The sequence below is a fragment of the Erigeron canadensis genome, chromosome 9 (assembly GCF_010389155.1).
Source record: "Erigeron canadensis isolate Cc75 chromosome 9, C_canadensis_v1, whole genome shotgun sequence".
NCBI lineage: Eukaryota > Viridiplantae > Streptophyta > Magnoliopsida > Asterales > Asteraceae > Erigeron > Erigeron canadensis.
Genome location: NC_057769.1, coordinates 10,824,490 through 10,840,956, shown reverse-complemented (window position 1 = coordinate 10,840,956; position 16,467 = coordinate 10,824,490). Strand labels below are relative to the sequence as shown.

Below are 16,467 nucleotides of genomic sequence, written 5' to 3'. Positions count from 1 at the left end.
CTCTCTCTCACTCTCTCTAGATGGGAATAATTTGGCATGTTATCAGTGTGTGTGATATGCTTTTTGATTTAAATATACATAGATATTTAATATTTAATATCTGTATATATAAGATGATAGTGTGTGAGTTTTTAAGGATCTCATCATTATACAACTTCTAAAAATGGTAGACTACTTACTATTGATTTATAAACTTTTGTATGACTTAGAGACATAATGTACTAGTATAATATTTTCAATATAGCAATGTTGGTCTTGGATAATCCGATTAATATTGGTCATTAGTTTAGTTTTGTTGTTCCGAACTCAGTTAATGAAAGAAGGTTTTTGTTAGAAATTTCTAAAAAGGCCTCCAAAATTGACCCTGCTTTAGGCCGTTAAAAAGTTTAAGCCGGCACTAATAATTAGGCTAAGACTCAATGGTTTCAAACTAATATTAGAAACCTTGACTTAATAAACTTAAAGAAATCTTGCTCCCCTCCTCGGTGTGTCTTTGAAATCATCACATAACATGCGCACCCCCTTAATTACTTCGATTGTAAACGGACCCTTACTTTACCTTCAGTATATATTATTGTAACTAGCACGGTACCCGTGCTATGCGGCGGTGTTTGAGGCGTTGACGGTGTGGTGGTGGGGACGACTTTTGGTGGTAAAAGTGACGTCAAGTGGTGTAAATAATTGATGTAAAAGTAATTGATGTAAAGAGTTAATTTAGATATTTTAAAAGAATAAAGACTAATAGTGTAATATATCATTAATTGGTAATGTTTTTTAGGAGTTGAAAAATTCAGATTGTTGGAGTAAGGAGATGACCAAGGGTACAAAAGTAAAATTGCATGTCTCAAATTATGTAAACTTTTAACAAGGGTAGATAATTTTTAATAGGGAGTATAGATTAATTAAGTTTAGTAGTATATAATAGATTATTACTCACATAATACGCGAGAAATATATATATAATTAATTACATGTTAAATTTTTATAATATTATAAGTATACAAATATTTAACCAAGTAAGAATTAAACTACTAAAAAATATGAAGTTACATTAATGGTCGTTTAGATTTTGGTTTAAAGTGACCAGACATTTGAAAAATAAATACATCATCTATTAGAGGTATCGCTAAGTAAGGTTCTCCTTTCTTTGGATGTCTTTCATTCATCTGGATAAGTCTTGCATTTGTCATTGTATATGTGCTTTAACGTTTTGCTTGAATAATTTAGTTATACACTAAAACTATAAAGTAATTTAATTATCAATTTATATATTGCGTATGTTGTGTTAATTAAAGTTAAACTTATGCATAATATCATTGGAATTTTCATATAATTATTTATCTGATATATAGTTGTGATAGTTTACTATAAACTTCATATTTATTTTTTAGTTTTTTATTAAGTGGGTTGACTTGACATTCTGTCCGTTTTTCAAAATATTAATTTAATAAAAATATTATATGATAAAAATCATATACATAAATCCTTATAACCAGATTTTATTCATTATATGATAAACAACATATACAAAAATATAATTTAATAACAACAAAAAGAAAATTTTATTTAAAAAAATTAAAAATTAATTTCAAAGATATAAAATATAAAAATATTAGTTTCCATAGTTATATCATTAAAAATATTAATTATTAATGTTTACAAACTTAAATAAGAAAATAATAATAACTTAAATAAGAGTAAATATTTCTCTAATTATAAATTAAAGTTTCTCTTTTATAGATATTTAAAAATTATACAAAGGAACTAAAATGAATAGTTATTGTTATCATCTTGTTATTGTACTAATAACAATAATTTATCCAACCATAAAGACAAAAATTCTCAAAAAGGTAATCTGATTGGTTTACAAATATATTCGATAATTAAAAGTTAAGATTAAAAAAAACATAGAATGAAATACTCTTACTCTTTTATGCTTATTTGAGGACTTTAGGCATAACAAGTTAGGCAATTATGCTTATTCAAAATTTATAGCATAAATTTCAAAATGTTCCAATTTTGACCTCTTATTTTATATCCGCTTACCACAAAAGTGTGAAACAGGTACAAATTCAAACGTGACATGTCCTAAAGATTAGCAAAAAAAAAAAAAAAAAACAAAGACTAGAATTCACTTCCAAGAAAGTTCATCGAACCTTTTAAGCTCAGAAGAGAGAGAAACACTTGACTTCACATGTAGAACAATCATCATTAATAAAAGCTTCAATCTTTCAGCTAAATTTGTAATCTTTTTACTAAAATTTTAATCTTTTTAGGTTTACAAGTACTAAAGCTCAAATGGGTCTTGCTTCAAAAGAAGCAATCAATCAATTCAAGGCCTTAATGGAACAAGGTTTGAGAAATTTTACAACTTTTTTTTGAAGATCTTGTATTTAGCTTAATGGTTATGCTAATGTTGACTTTTTCTTTTTTGTGATACTTTTGGCAGTTGAAGAGCCACTTAAAAGAACATTCAAGGTGTTTGTTAACTTTACTCTTTTTAGATCTATTATATTTTTTACTTAAATTGTTGTCTACATTTGCTAATAATATGTTCAAAAGTCAAGATCTTTACAGTTGTAACTTCATTTATGGGTTGGTTTTGAGTTAATAATGATTCTATATGAAGTTTACTAATTTTGGGTTTTTAGTAGTTTTTGAGTAAAGAATTTGCTAATGATACTGCTACATGCATTAATAAAAAGTAGTACTTATTATATAAAACAACAAATCCCTTAATTTTCCAAACCATATTTGTATGTATTCAATTAGTAGCAAAACCCCTTGACTAAATATCTAATGAAATATTGTGTTTTTCTATTCTTAGAATGTTCATCAAGGACATGTAGTTGAAACTTTGGAGAGGTTTCTTAAAGCAAGAGAAGGAAATGTTACTAAAGCTCACAAGATGGTTCGATTTTTTGACCCTTTTAGCTCAGTTTTATAATAGTGATAATGCATGCATTAATATAGTTTGTGTTAATCTACAGTTGGTAGATAGCTTACAGTGGAGGTTGCAAAATGGGATAGATGACATTTTGGCTGTAAGTGTTGTTTTATGCTTAATACGTTTTATTCTGTGAAGGGGATAATGAATTGTGTGATCTGTTGAGGGTATGATGATATGGTTTTGTTATGCAGAAGCCAATAATTCCTGCTAATTTCTATAGAGGAGTGCGTGATTCGCAGCTGATAGGAGTGTCGGGTTACACAAGAGAGGTTACATTTGTTTATTTTTTCGCCATTCTTAAAAAAACATTTGTTAATTTTTATTTCTAAATGAGAAATGTTTGGAATATTCTAACTTGTATCCGTTTGTGCTATCTACTATAGGGACTTCCAGTGTTTGCTATCGGTGTAGGCCTAAGTACATTTGACAAAGCATCTGTAAGACTTCACAAGAAATCCAATGCGAATCATTATTATAGATTTGGTTGATGTATCTGACTATTATATATTTTGTGTTGCAGATCCATTATTATGTGCAATCACATATTCAAATTAATGAATATCGCGATCGTGTGATTCTGGTGAGAAAAATATGAAATTGGCAATTTAGCTTACCTCTTGCATAGTTTTTTTTATATATCTTTTTTTAATTCGTAAATTGATTGTAGCCGGCTGCAACGAAAAGGAGTGGAAAATATATAGGCAAGTGTGTGAAGGTTTTGGATATGAGTGGCCTTAGGCTTTCTGCTCTGAACCAGATTAAGGTACAGCTTACATTTATAAGCACATGTTAAAATTATATGTATTTGATGTTAATCATAATTCATAACTTAATTTCTGGTCTGTCAAGTGTCAACTATATCTGAAGTAACAATATATGTCTATGTTAATCACAACCAAGTGGCTGTTGGTCTAGTCCCATTGGGGACATATGTATGAATATTGTACTTTCAAAAAAGAAGCAACAAGTATCATGCCATGATGCCAATATGCCATGGATTTAAATTTGCTTCAATGCCCAACTTGTGGTTTTTCCATGTCCATTGTTGAAGACCGGAGTCCCTAGACCCTTTAAATCTGATTTGACAAAAGAAGAAATGAAGTCCATTATATATCTATATTTAGAAGAAAAGATGTTAATGATTTTTTGGCATTGCAGCTGCTGACAACAATCTCTACCATTGACGATCTCAACTACCCAGAGAAAACAATAACATATTACATAGTAAATGTCCCGTATGTATTCTCCGCTTGTTGGAAGGTCGGTAACCATCAAAGCTTTTATATTTAGTATGTCCACTTTTTTTTTTTTCTGAACGACATTCTATCCTACTCCTACTCTTAAATTACACGTGATACTCAAAAAGCAAACTCATGAAGAAACATATCTTCGTGTGTGCAGGTTGTGAAACCACTGTTACAGGAGCGAACCAAGTTAAAAGTAAAGGTGTTGCAAGGTTGTGGTCGTGACGAGTTGTTGAAGGTAAGTTGGGTAAATGGTCAAAATAGGTATGGGTTGAAAAATGTCATTCTATTAATCAAAACTGGGTGTGTGGGTTAGGGTTAGTGTTGATCTCTTACACCTTTTTATCCGTCTGTTTTTATTAAAACAAAAAATAAAAATTACCAATGATGATTACCAAAATAGTTATCTGAATATTTAATGCATTTGACTTGTTCATGTAGCTAAATTTTTTAAATTTATTGATTAAGATAAGCAGAACCCAGATCGAACTATTCATAGTTTTATGGGTCAACTGGTCAAAATTGCTTTCTCTGATACAACCACAAGTCTCTCATAAGTAGTAATGGCTAATGTTCGGTGTGTAGATAATGGACAATTCTGCCCTCCCTCATTTCTGCCGAAGAGAAGGGTCAGGGTCAAGGTCTGGCTCGTCTCGGCATTCAACTGATATTTGCTACTCATTGGACCATCCTTTCCATCAAGAACTTTACAGCTACATGAAGCAGCAATCAGGGGTCCGTGAACCATTAGAACCAGCAAAACAAGGATCGGTGCATGTGGAAGTGCCCCTGGGAGAACCCGAGGATGCAGATTTATGCAGAACTTTGGAATCTGAGTTGAAGAAGCTCCGAACTCATAAAAGTCTTTCCGAGTCCTTCACCGATGTCAAGATCAGTGATTGACGTTTTTACACAAGATGGAGAAACATATGATTGGTTATATTGTGTTCTTTAGTTATTACTCATTAGTAGTTCAAATTATGTGGATGTATCTGTAAACGTAAATCTGTATGCATCATCTATTATCTAGGTGGCGGTTAGATCTGACCCTATGTAACAATGCTAGACATTTAGGTAGGTATCACAAAAGAGATGCTTAAATCAGACGTATTAAATATGTCCTCATCCTATTGCATTTGCTTGTATCACTTGATGTTCCCTTTTATGTATATGGAATAATACACAATATTCTAGTATGCGTCCTGCCTCAGCAAAACATCTTAGTGACTAGAACGACTAGTATGGACATTAGACATAATGAATTGCATTTGTCTTGATACTATTGTCAACCTAATGCTTGGTGATTTTCATCTTTTAAATCTTATATGATTAAGTTTGGCCATATGTAAATCTCAACAAACACACCAATCTAATGAACCCAAATAGCATATAAAAAAAAGGGGGAAAAAAAAAAGATAATGCATCACATGATGTGGAAGCAAAAGATGCTATGTATCTATCTATAGCTTTGATGATTTACACTATCATTAGTGATTACATGAAGCTAAAATCTACACACTTGAACAAAAGAATTGAGTCAGTTACCCAAAGCATATCAGCTACATCTGTACATTAGCCTATAATAATCGAAAGAAGCATATGTCACTGCACATACTAGTTCAGCTACACACCGTATTTGCCATTTATTGGTGTACTGTTGGTCGTAATTATATGCCATCATCTTCTTGTTTCCTAAACCATCAGCAACTAATATTCTATTTGCTTTCACCTGCTTTCCTAATTTGAGACTTCCAAGCGCCCTGCATCCACATGAGCAAAATATTTGAATATGGAGTGAATAAAAATGGGAATATGGCAAAACTGGGCCTAAAAGATGAAGAGATGTGTACAAGTGGCATGTCATCTGATAGCTCTGCCTCATCATGTGTGTCTGGATCTGTGTCAACGTCATCTTCATTAGATTTTTCACTTGTACCCGATGACTGTTTCTCATCTTCTTCCTGATCGGATCCCGGCCCATTCTCAGTTTCTTTTTGAGACTTCCAAGCGCTCTGCATCCACACGAGCAAGATCTTTAAATATAGAGTGAATAAAAATGGGAATATGGCAAAACTGGCAGAAAAGATGAAGAGATGTGTACAAGTGGCATGTCATCTGATAACTCTGCCTCATCATGCGTGTCTGGATCAGTGTCAATGTCATCTTCATTAGATTTTTCACTTGTACCCGATGACTGTCCCTCGATGAACCCATTCCCTGCATCTTTTGCTTCCTCTCTATCACTTGATTCTTCTTCTACAAAAGCAAACAAAAACATGGCTCAAGTCAAGTCCTATGATTGACAAGCTCAACAAATGATTCGCATCATATATGACGTATCTGGAAAATAGCCTCCAAAAATAAAAAATAACCTGTATCCAAATTATCAACTTTAGAGAAAGTGACATGCTCTGATTCGAAATCACTCTCGAGCACAGGCTCGAGCTCTGGTTCTGGCTCAGGTTCTGCCATATCAGAATCTGCTTTTCTTTCTTCTTCCAAATATTCAAGAGTTCTTCGGCTAACTGCCTTTTTCCGTTGCTTTGTATTTTTTCTTGGGGTTCTCTTGCCTCTTACCATAGATGATGGAGATCTGTCACTATTGTTCCATTAGGACTTCTAAACACTTATTTTCATGAGAATTAACTCAGCTATAATCTTTACTTACGTGTCTACTGACTTAATTTTCTTGAATTTATCCAAAACTTTACTTTTCGTCTTAGTGGACCTGCAACGAAACAATTAAGATGCACTTAGAAACTTGTATTGTAAATAAAGTTATTGCTAAATTGGAACATTTAGCCCGGGGAATAATGTAATAAAAAAATAATAAGAAATATTACATACCTTCCTATAGGGCGTAGACTCTTGGACAATTTATTCTGCTGTAAAGATGAAATGCAAACAAAAATTCAATCCTCTGAACTATATGCAGATATGTCGGGAATTTAACTTAACATATACCTTCTTAGCCTTGGGAGTGTTGGCAATGAGCTCCCACCGCTCCTTGTCCAAACGTACCACTTCAACATCACCATCATTATACAACACCTTGAACATAATACACAGCACATGTTAATGTAATGACGAAATAAAAAATATGGAAACAAGAGGAATTATGAAATTTAGACCAATCACTCTGTACTGCATTAATATAGCGGAAGAAACAATCAAATGTGAAATGAAACAAAACAAACATGACTGGCAGCTTACCACATGTCTTTTCTTTTGACCGTCATATGACTTTACTAATCCTTCATAAAACCTGCAAATTGCCAAATTATAAAGTGAATTCCATAGCACTATCTTTTATTAGTAGATATAAAAGATAAACTCACGCTTTATCCAAAGGCCACCAAATTTTTATTCGTTTGCCAATCAAATCTGTAGTGTGACCTTCCACTTCCTTTGAAGAACACTGCAGAGAAGAAAAGGTCAAGCCACAAATGACAATTCACGAATGTGAAGATTGAGATGGTCAGATATCAAACAAACCTTGGCTAATCCTGTAACACTTTTTGGTTTTCTCTTCCTTGAAGATCCTGATTTTTTATTACCATCAGTATCCATATACTTGTTAAGCCTTCCCACACCAGTCTTGTCACCATTCTCATATTCTTTTTGTATATGACCTCTATCATCTGAGTGAGTTGGCTCCAAAGAAAGATCATTTATGTCACTCATTTTTATGCTATCAAAAACTGACAGCTCTTTTGACCTCTGACGTTTGGGCACGAACATATTCATTTTTTCAGTAGGTATTCTTTTCCTCTTGCGCTTTTCCTCAGTTTTATCTACTTCATGACCATTAATGGACTCAAACTTACTTGGCACACCTAGACTATCCAGATTAATCTCTCTCACCATCCCCAAAATATCAAAATTATCCACATTACTATCATTAGTTTCGGCAGCAGGTAGTGTAGAACCAATTTTCATAGCCTCCTTCCTTTCTTTTACTTTTGCTTTTATCCGTTTCAGTAACTTTCCTAAAGGCACCTCGTTATCATCCGTTTCACTGTCCTTCAGCTTAACGTCTTCAATAGTATTTGACGGAACCTAAACAAGAATAAATGCACAATTTTCACTAACTTCTCAAATTTTAAATTATTATTTAGTGAAGTTTAGTGACATAAGAAATTGCTAACAAGAACATACACTGTCATTAGCTTCCATATTAAGCAACTCAAAGTGCGCAAGAGCATCAGCATCAGCCAACCATGTCTGCCTTTCAGTGACATGGTTCTTGTCTTCTTTCTCCTTTTCATCCTTCTCATCTACTTTCTCCTTTTCATCTTTCTCGTCTACTTTCTTCTCTTCTTTCTCTTCTTCTTTCTTGTATTCTTTTTCCTCCATTTCTTCTTTCTTGTCATGTTTTTTGTCATATGGTCTATACAGCACTTGAGGTAAAGAGACATGTACTAATGGTTCCTGGAGCTCTTCTTGGTTTTGTGCTAAACGTTTGGTGATTGAAAAGCAAAGGTCGCAGATAGCATACGACTTCTGAACATGTAATAAAAGTTAATGACATCTGTTTATGTGGCTATTTTATTTACAATACAGCATGAACTATGTTGTTTCAGGTCTTTCTGTGTGTGACTGTACCTTTGACATGCTTGTAGATACAGCATCTTCAGAGCTCCTGATGCTTTGAAGAATTGAAAGTACAGAAAAAACTTCTTCTTTCTTTAGACTTTTGCCAGCCTTCCCTTCTTCATCTCCAAGTGCCAACATAGATAGGAATACATACAATTTCCTGTAAATTTTTACAAATATTTTACATTCAAAAGAATCGCATTCAATTAACATGCAGTTGAAAAGATAGAAAAAAGCATGGATGATTTACCGGTAGATTGGTTCATATGCTTTGAGATCCTTGCATTCATCAACGTTCGGACATGAAGGATGATGTGCAAGTGCATGAATTAAATACGGAAGCATATACTCAGGATGAACCACCGAAGAGTTTCCATCACTTTGCATAGAAAGTTGCCTTACCTTTCCTTGCTGACACATCTGAATGATGTCATTTAGATTACAATACTCCTGTCAAATTAAAATTCAATAACAAGATATCATTCTTGCATCTTTAATATACATTTTGGTAAAGGGTAGTTTGAAGGGAACCCCTTGATTCCCTGTACCATTTTGGTATTCACCAATCCCACCCACAAGAGCCGGACACCTGCAAATCACCCAACCACAAGTCACCCCACATGCTAGGGATCAAACCCGGGTGTTTTTATTTGGTAAGCTTTCACATTTGGGGCCTTGGGCATAGTGCCGGTGGTACCGATTGATCTATAATCGACGGGTAGATATACATATTGTAGATATACTTCAAGCAAATTAAAAAAAAATCGAGAAAAAATCAACAAATACAACCTCAGATTTCTGATCCTGCAGTGACCATTCAGATTTTAAGCCTAGGAAGTAAGCACACACATATTTTGGGTCCAAACTTCGGTCCTTGATGTATTGATAAACTTTGTTGAGAAACCGTTTTTTAACTTCAGGGAACCCAATCTATATACATCATAAAAAAGTTGAGATAAAATACGTCATTCAGCCAAGCTGCATAAATATAAACAAATTAAAAGAGAGAAATAACAAATTATTAATTATACCTCTGATGTTCTTAAAGTGAGGTAAAATACATCAATTGGGATGGCCTTATCCCAAAGCTTTGACAGACGAAGAATAGCTTTGGCTGAAGCTAGCTTTAAATGCGCTTTATCAATAGAACTGGTGAGGAACAAAAAAGGAAGGAGCATCATATTTAAAAACTTAATATACAAACTATCAATAGGGTGGATAAATAAGCAGGATCAGGCAACAAGTCTAATGGATCACGGAAAGACAGGAATCATATGCTACCGACTGAAACATGCCGAGTTGACTCAAAAAAGTTCTTGTCCAAAAATGCTAAATTGTAACTAGGGTCTAAAATATGATTACGAACATCATATTGTTTCAATAACAACCTGAATTATTGGGTAAAATGATTTATGAGGTTTTATTCAAAGAAAAAAAGTCGAGGCCGGGAACATTAAATCTACTTGACCCATTAGCAAATGGTTTGAAATAGTCACATTACCTTGATTCAATATCTTTAGAGAATTCCCCTATAGAAAGCATGTCCTTAAGAACTTTGATCAGTTCACCAATCCCAACACGAAGATGTGCATCTTTCACAGGCAAATAGCTTTTCACCAGAGTTTTGATGCCATATATCTAGACAGCAGAGTTTGACAGAATGCATATGAGAAACTTGAGAATTCCATTGAAATTTGATATCATAGATTGACGAAATATAAACTAACCTTTAACAAACAACGTTGGCTTTTATCATCCCAAGATTCTTTTGTCTTGTCACTTGTTTCCTGAAGTAAGTTATATTAATCATACATAATAACAAGTACAAGATAGCAAGTGGATTCACAACTCGTACCTCACTACATCCTAGTATATTTTCTTTTATAAAGCCTTGAATTTTGGTTTCTTGAGTTTCAAATACTGGCATGGCAAGTTGTGCAATGCAACCTAGAGACTGTAGAACAGAAGGCAAATGTGTCTTCTTCTCTAGCATCTCTACAAGTTTCTGTACATTTTCGGTACACATCAAATAGTAAGTATTGAGACATGCTGTATAAGAATAAAATACACAAACACACACGTCACTTTCGAACCTTGTATAGAACAGATAGTGATTTGAGGCCATCATCCTTTGTTATAGACACTAACGCGTGTACAGCATACTTGGCCTGCCTCCTACTACCTTCTAAGCATATTCTCTCCAGTAATAAATCTAATGTACTGAAAAAAGATAATATTAGATTTCACAGACAATACAACGAACGCCTTAAAAATCACCAAATTGATATGGATATTTCTTCAAACCTAGATGCTTCTCCCAAGAGTTCCCGAATGGTTCCACCCGCTTTTGCTAAAACGTGCAAAACACCTTCCTTTATTACTTCATTATCATCTTCAACAAGATGAACCAACTCTTTTTCAGCCCCGCTAAGCAATAAAGGACTGAAGGATGCAATAATCTGAAAATAAATATCATATTTATTCCAACTCATAAGAACCACACATCACAATAACATATAATAAAAACTCAATGCAATAATAAAAGTTTACCACAAGTATATTCATGCAAGACTGAGTCAGCAGACTATTTTGGGATGATTTCGCCTCCAGAAGAATACGCTTAACATCATCCTTGTTGAAAAGTATATATGAGCACTTCACAGACAAAGTGCTCAAAAATCCATGAAGCGGATGTTTCTGACCAACAACATTAAGCAATTCATCCTGTAGAACGAAACAAAATCGTAACATATATATCCAATAGATGCGCCTATTTTGTAAAATCTTGGGTACTCACAATGAAAGCAAACTCTTACCCGATATCTACAAGCTTGAAGAGACGTAGTGTTAGGATCAAGTAGTTTTCTCAACATTTTCCAAACATTAGCATCCTTTAGTTGATGGAGAAGCAGGAAATCTGCCTCGGCTTTAGTGGGATCTGTAAAACAGTGAGACATGACCCGAAAGCAAAGTGTAACTTTCTTCTGGATATCTGAAGCATCACTTTCCTGAAACTTAGGGGGGAAAAATAGGTTACCATATAATTGCATATACAGTTATACACACGTAAGTCCTGTGCAAGTAAATTTGGTACAGGTCAAGTTGTTTTTTGTCAGAAATATTTATTTTTATAAATAATTAGTCTCTTACACATGATATAAATTATTAACTCAATAATCATACAATATTTCAGGACTTTAACCTCATTTCCCGTTTACTTTTAAACGAACATTGTTAAATTACCCATTTGACGCTTAGAAGTTAATCCAAATTGACCCATTCAAAAGTACATAAATGAAATTGCCGCCTTTATTAGCAATTGATGAAGTACAAACCTTATTATACATCTCCCTGAGAGAAAAGTATTTTTGCAACTCCAACTGTAACCTGCAAATCCAGGTACAGAACTTCAAACTAATCTAAAAGTGCAAATTTATCACAAACAATAACAAGGAACAAAAAAGATCCATTTATCATAACAAACCTTTGCTTCTGCTCCAGTATTTTCTCTAAAGCCTTTACCTCCACACTGTCAAACTTTGAAAATACTCTGATCCACGTTGTAACCTTATCTCTGACTGAGAAGTCAGCTGGAAAAAGGGTGGTGCACAGAACGTGTTCAACTGTATCTGATCTGCAACTCAAAATATATTTATAAAAACATTCACTCTTCAAATTGATATAAAAATACCTAACCATAATAGTAAGGAACAACTAAGAAGCTCTACATACCTAAAATCTTTGTCATAAAAACATCTTATAATTCGTCCGGGGATCCAATCATAACCATCCCTCGTTAAATCCGAGCAGCAAGTTCTATACACATCAGATAGCCTCTCCATGGTATACTTTTTCACAGGGAGCTGTATTTAACGATTATATATTTGGTATCAATCTAATGTTATAGTAAAATATTCACATAAAAAATGAAGAGAAACAAAGAATCAACTTTATATATGAAAAAAAGGAAAAGTTTATACCGATTTGTCACGAAGTCGATCGGCTAGAAGTTTGACAGTGTCGAGTGAAATAGAAGATAGTTCATGGCAAGCTAGGTCCGAAACTACTGCAACAACTTTTTGGCGTATGCTTTCATCATAATCCAGCAAGCGATCACATAGCGCAGCTAATAATAAAATAATAAGATAAGATAAAAACTGTTTAGTAACACTGCAAATGACCAAATGAAATGCAACAAAAGTATGAAGTGTAAATTACCGGTTAACTGAGGAGCTTCTAATCTGTAAGGATTGGACAGCATACAGCGCTTGACATGTTCAAGAACTGACATCCGTACCTCAACAACTATATCAGCCAACCTCTTTAAAAACTCCAAAAAGATTGGGTAAAATGCCTCAGAAATGCTACTTCCTGGGATAGAGAAAAGGTCTCCCACCAGTTTGACTGCTTTTAACCGAACATCTATTTTATCTGTCTGTAAATGTCATTACTTGACTAGTTAACTTACAGAACTTGCTAAAGTATATCAACAGATTGGTTTTATAATAGGAAGGAACGGCACACATATTAAATAAAACAATGCCACACAAATTACAATGAGACGATTCTTATGGTGTCGTCAAATTCGTGCTTTGAAGCTTATTATTGTGATCTGAAGGTGGAATAATCACTGTTAATGTTTGGCTAGAATTTTTTCTGCATCTACACCTATTTAATTAGTCAAAGGTCAAATAATTTTCACACACCTCTTAAAAAAAGAAAAAGAATTTCACACCAGATAAAACAAAACTACTATCAAAAGGGTAAATGTAATTACTTACTTACCCTCCATTTGCCTAGTTTGAGAGACCTTAACCCTATTTCACAAAATGTGTAACCTCTCATCATAGAACAATGTCTTTTCCAACAATCCATCACTTCCTTAAACAGAACTCCTCAAATACTCAAACAGCTGATTATCTGATTATTACAACTTCAACAAGCAGCAGTACAACTGTACAACTGAGCATTATCTTCTACATCCCGCTTTTTTACAGTTAGTTATCTTATTCTAACTATTTAAATCAGATAATCACTTTCAAGATGTTGGCCATGGTTGCTAAGGCACAAGTAAATCAAGAAAGGAACAAAAAAGTGCTTACCAAGAGCTCTCCTGTTAGGTAGGGCACAATTCCTGCTAAGGCCTGAGGAGCACAACGGTAGATATCATAAATAACTTCATGGTAATCAATTTGAGAAATTGAAGGACTGCTCTCTTCTCCCGACATTGATTTTACAATAAACTGCTTAATTCCTGGTTCAAGTTTTACAGCGCAATGCCCTATAACACTCATAGCAAGCCTCCTTGCAGACATAGTTATGGCCTGTCAAATCATATTTCCAAATTTAATTCTCTAAAGAAATTATGGAAATGCGGACAGTTAGAAAAAAGAAAAACCTACTCTCTTATCTCGGCCTAAAACAGAAAGAATAATGAGCAAAAGGTCCTCATTAATTTCCTCACTCTCTTCCAAAAGAACCACCATGATAGTCTTCATCGATAAGATAACACTCTCAGAATGCTCATCACTGCATGTATTTAAAAAATGCATTTAAGAACTTTGGTCGTAAAGGATAAAATGACATTATAATAAGAGTACAATACCATTAATTATCAAGACAAACCTGACAACAGCGAAAAATGTTCTGAACATTTCTTTGATTAATTCCTCACAATCAAGATCCAACATCACGACACATGATCTATATTTAGCTACAGTTTTCAAGATAGTTACTCTCCTCCCAAAAGATGGTCCTTTGGTATCTCGTAGCCCATTGAAAGTGCTTACAATCAAATGAAATATGTCCTGAAGGATAAGAAATGCTATTAAATAATGATCACATAACCAAGATCCAAAATAGCAACAAAAAAAAGTACCTTTAAAATATCATCATCATATGGTGCTTCAGGAGCAGTGATTCTGGTTATCTCACATGTGCAGGTGGCAACAAGAAGCTTAATTTCTTTATCATGATGTTTTAGCAATTCTGGCTTTACGATTGCAGTTACAAGAGGCTGCATAGACTCCAATACTGCTTTTGACGGTGATTGCTCTATTTCCGACAAAGATGCCGCCGCTTGCTGCATGAATGCAAACCGTACATATTACGTTTATGAATTCAATTTTGCATTCTGCCATCTTCTTGTATTTCTAAATTTAAAGTTTCGAGCACCATATAAACACTACCTAAGTAACTTTTCAGCTTAACCAAACCTAAGTTTAAGTATTAGCTTAGAAGTCATCAGGTTTATTATGATTATGAAATGTTGTGCTCTTCGGTCATCTTTGATTTAAAAAAATTAGGCTTTCGAACACTAGACAAACACTTTCTACGTAACTTTTCACCTTAACAAAACCTGGTTTTCAATTATTAGCTCCATAGTCATAACTAAAAATACGCATGATTAAAAGATCCAAACTTCTAACTTCGCATTTCTTACCATCCTCAATCCTCCATACCCACCCTAATTCCAATCATTATTCACAAAATTCTCAAAAAGAGCTCATGAATTCTACCAAATGAATACTAAATTTTCAAATTAACAGATCTTTTTCTACAAGTGGTCCATTCAGATTTTTTACCGATAAAAACTCATAAGTGGAATTGATAATAGTCTAATTATAAGCCCAAACATATCATAAAGTTAAACAAGCACCTCCAAAGTGGCACAGTGTTAACATCTCGAGGTCATCACAACTTACAAGGGGTCTTGGGTTTGAATCCCACTAGGTAAAACTTCGGGGATGGCTAAGGAAAGGTTCAGAAACGGTGCCTGGCATCCCCGGTTAAGCCGTGTACATCATAGTAAAAGAACTCCCCACCCCCACACCCACCCTACCTGAACAGGGCATCCGTTTATATGATAAAGTTAAATTATTCTTCACTCGGTAAAAACTAAACCCTAATTTCATTAATTAAACAGACTATACATAAAATTCTACATACATATACATAGATATCTCAAAACAATAGCACATTCCAAAAAACACAAAATTAAAATTTAAACCTAAACCACAGAAACAATCTTCTATTTTTTTTTACAAAAACCCACAAATTGCAAGAAAATTCCAAATTAAATAATTAAACTTGCTTCCCCAACAAAACCCACAAAATTTATACAATAAAAACCAATACCCAGATACCAAAACTTAGAATATTGAAACTACAAATTGTAATGAGAAGTCAATAAGCCAAAACCCTAAAATGAAGATACACTTTCTATAATAAAAAAAAGCAACAATTTTTATACAAAAGAAACAAATTTTATAAAAACCCACAAACCAAAACTTAAAAATTATATTGAATCTTTAAAATTGCAATGAGAAGGGAAAAAAAAGTGCCTTCAAGAGTTTGATAAGTGCATCTTTATTTGCAGGTGGATTTTCAAGTTTGGATCCAACTTCTTCTAGAAGGTTTTTAGCCATTGTTGTTTCTTGATTTTAAATCACCATGAGAGAGATAGAAGAAAGAGAAGGGGTGAGTTTTGGAACAAGAAGCCAGCAAGTTTTTTCAACTGTGTGTGTGTGTGTGTGTGAAAATTTTGAAGTGTGTTTGATTTCAGGCAGAAATATGTATGTGTCATCTATATATATCGATATCTGTATGTATGTATGTATTATTACACGGGTGTAAATTTGGAAAGTAAGATTTACCGCAAGGAAAGTCGTTGTAATA

At 33.6% G+C, this 16,467-nt stretch overlaps 2 protein-coding genes across 7 annotated transcripts; one reads left to right on the top strand and one right to left on the bottom strand.

The window, feature by feature from the left end:
- Nucleotides 1-2,087: 2,087 nt before the first annotated feature.
- LOC122581808 (phosphatidylinositol/phosphatidylcholine transfer protein SFH9-like) lies at nt 2,088-5,390 on the top strand. 2 transcript variants are annotated; one of them, XM_043754095.1, is made up of 12 exons: nt 2,088-2,196; nt 2,277-2,353; nt 2,450-2,478; nt 2,828-2,911; nt 2,991-3,044; nt 3,142-3,219; nt 3,334-3,387; nt 3,471-3,530; nt 3,618-3,713; nt 4,109-4,210; nt 4,352-4,432; nt 4,780-5,390. In XM_043754095.1, coding segments are annotated over exons 1-12 (1,035 nt in total). In that variant the 5' UTR covers nt 2,088-2,194; the 3' UTR covers nt 5,098-5,390. The 2 variants fall into 2 exon arrangements, with proteins under 2 accessions (XP_043610030.1, XP_043610031.1); XM_043754096.1 differs by lacking the exon at nt 2,088-2,196 and having other exon boundaries at nt 2,203-2,353.
- Nucleotides 5,391-5,622: 232 nt separating this feature from the next.
- On the bottom strand, nt 5,623-16,333 carry LOC122581806 (sister chromatid cohesion protein PDS5 homolog A). 5 transcript variants are annotated; one of them, XM_043754089.1, is made up of 32 exons: nt 16,134-16,333; nt 14,669-14,872; nt 14,416-14,597; nt 14,193-14,319; nt 13,893-14,114; nt 13,009-13,225; nt 12,771-12,916; nt 12,523-12,653; nt 12,275-12,424; nt 12,126-12,177; nt 11,607-11,804; nt 11,341-11,514; nt 11,095-11,249; nt 10,884-11,010; nt 10,646-10,795; nt 10,518-10,577; nt 10,292-10,428; nt 9,822-9,939; nt 9,580-9,720; nt 9,041-9,240; nt 8,800-8,950; nt 8,353-8,697; nt 7,690-8,253; nt 7,533-7,612; nt 7,408-7,459; nt 7,159-7,245; nt 7,042-7,079; nt 6,863-6,922; nt 6,567-6,793; nt 6,296-6,450; nt 6,045-6,206; nt 5,623-5,954 (listed from the first exon to the last, which is right to left on the bottom strand). In XM_043754089.1, exons 1-32 carry the CDS (start codon nt 16,215-16,217, stop codon nt 5,910-5,912), a joined length of 4,941 nt encoding a protein of 1,646 aa, XP_043610024.1. In that variant the 5' UTR covers nt 16,218-16,333; the 3' UTR covers nt 5,623-5,909. The 5 variants fall into 5 exon arrangements, with proteins under 5 accessions (XP_043610024.1, XP_043610027.1, XP_043610025.1 ...); XM_043754092.1 differs by having other exon boundaries at nt 6,567-6,787; XM_043754090.1 differs by having other exon boundaries at nt 7,042-7,076.
- Between the last annotated feature and the right edge of the window lie 134 nt (nt 16,334-16,467).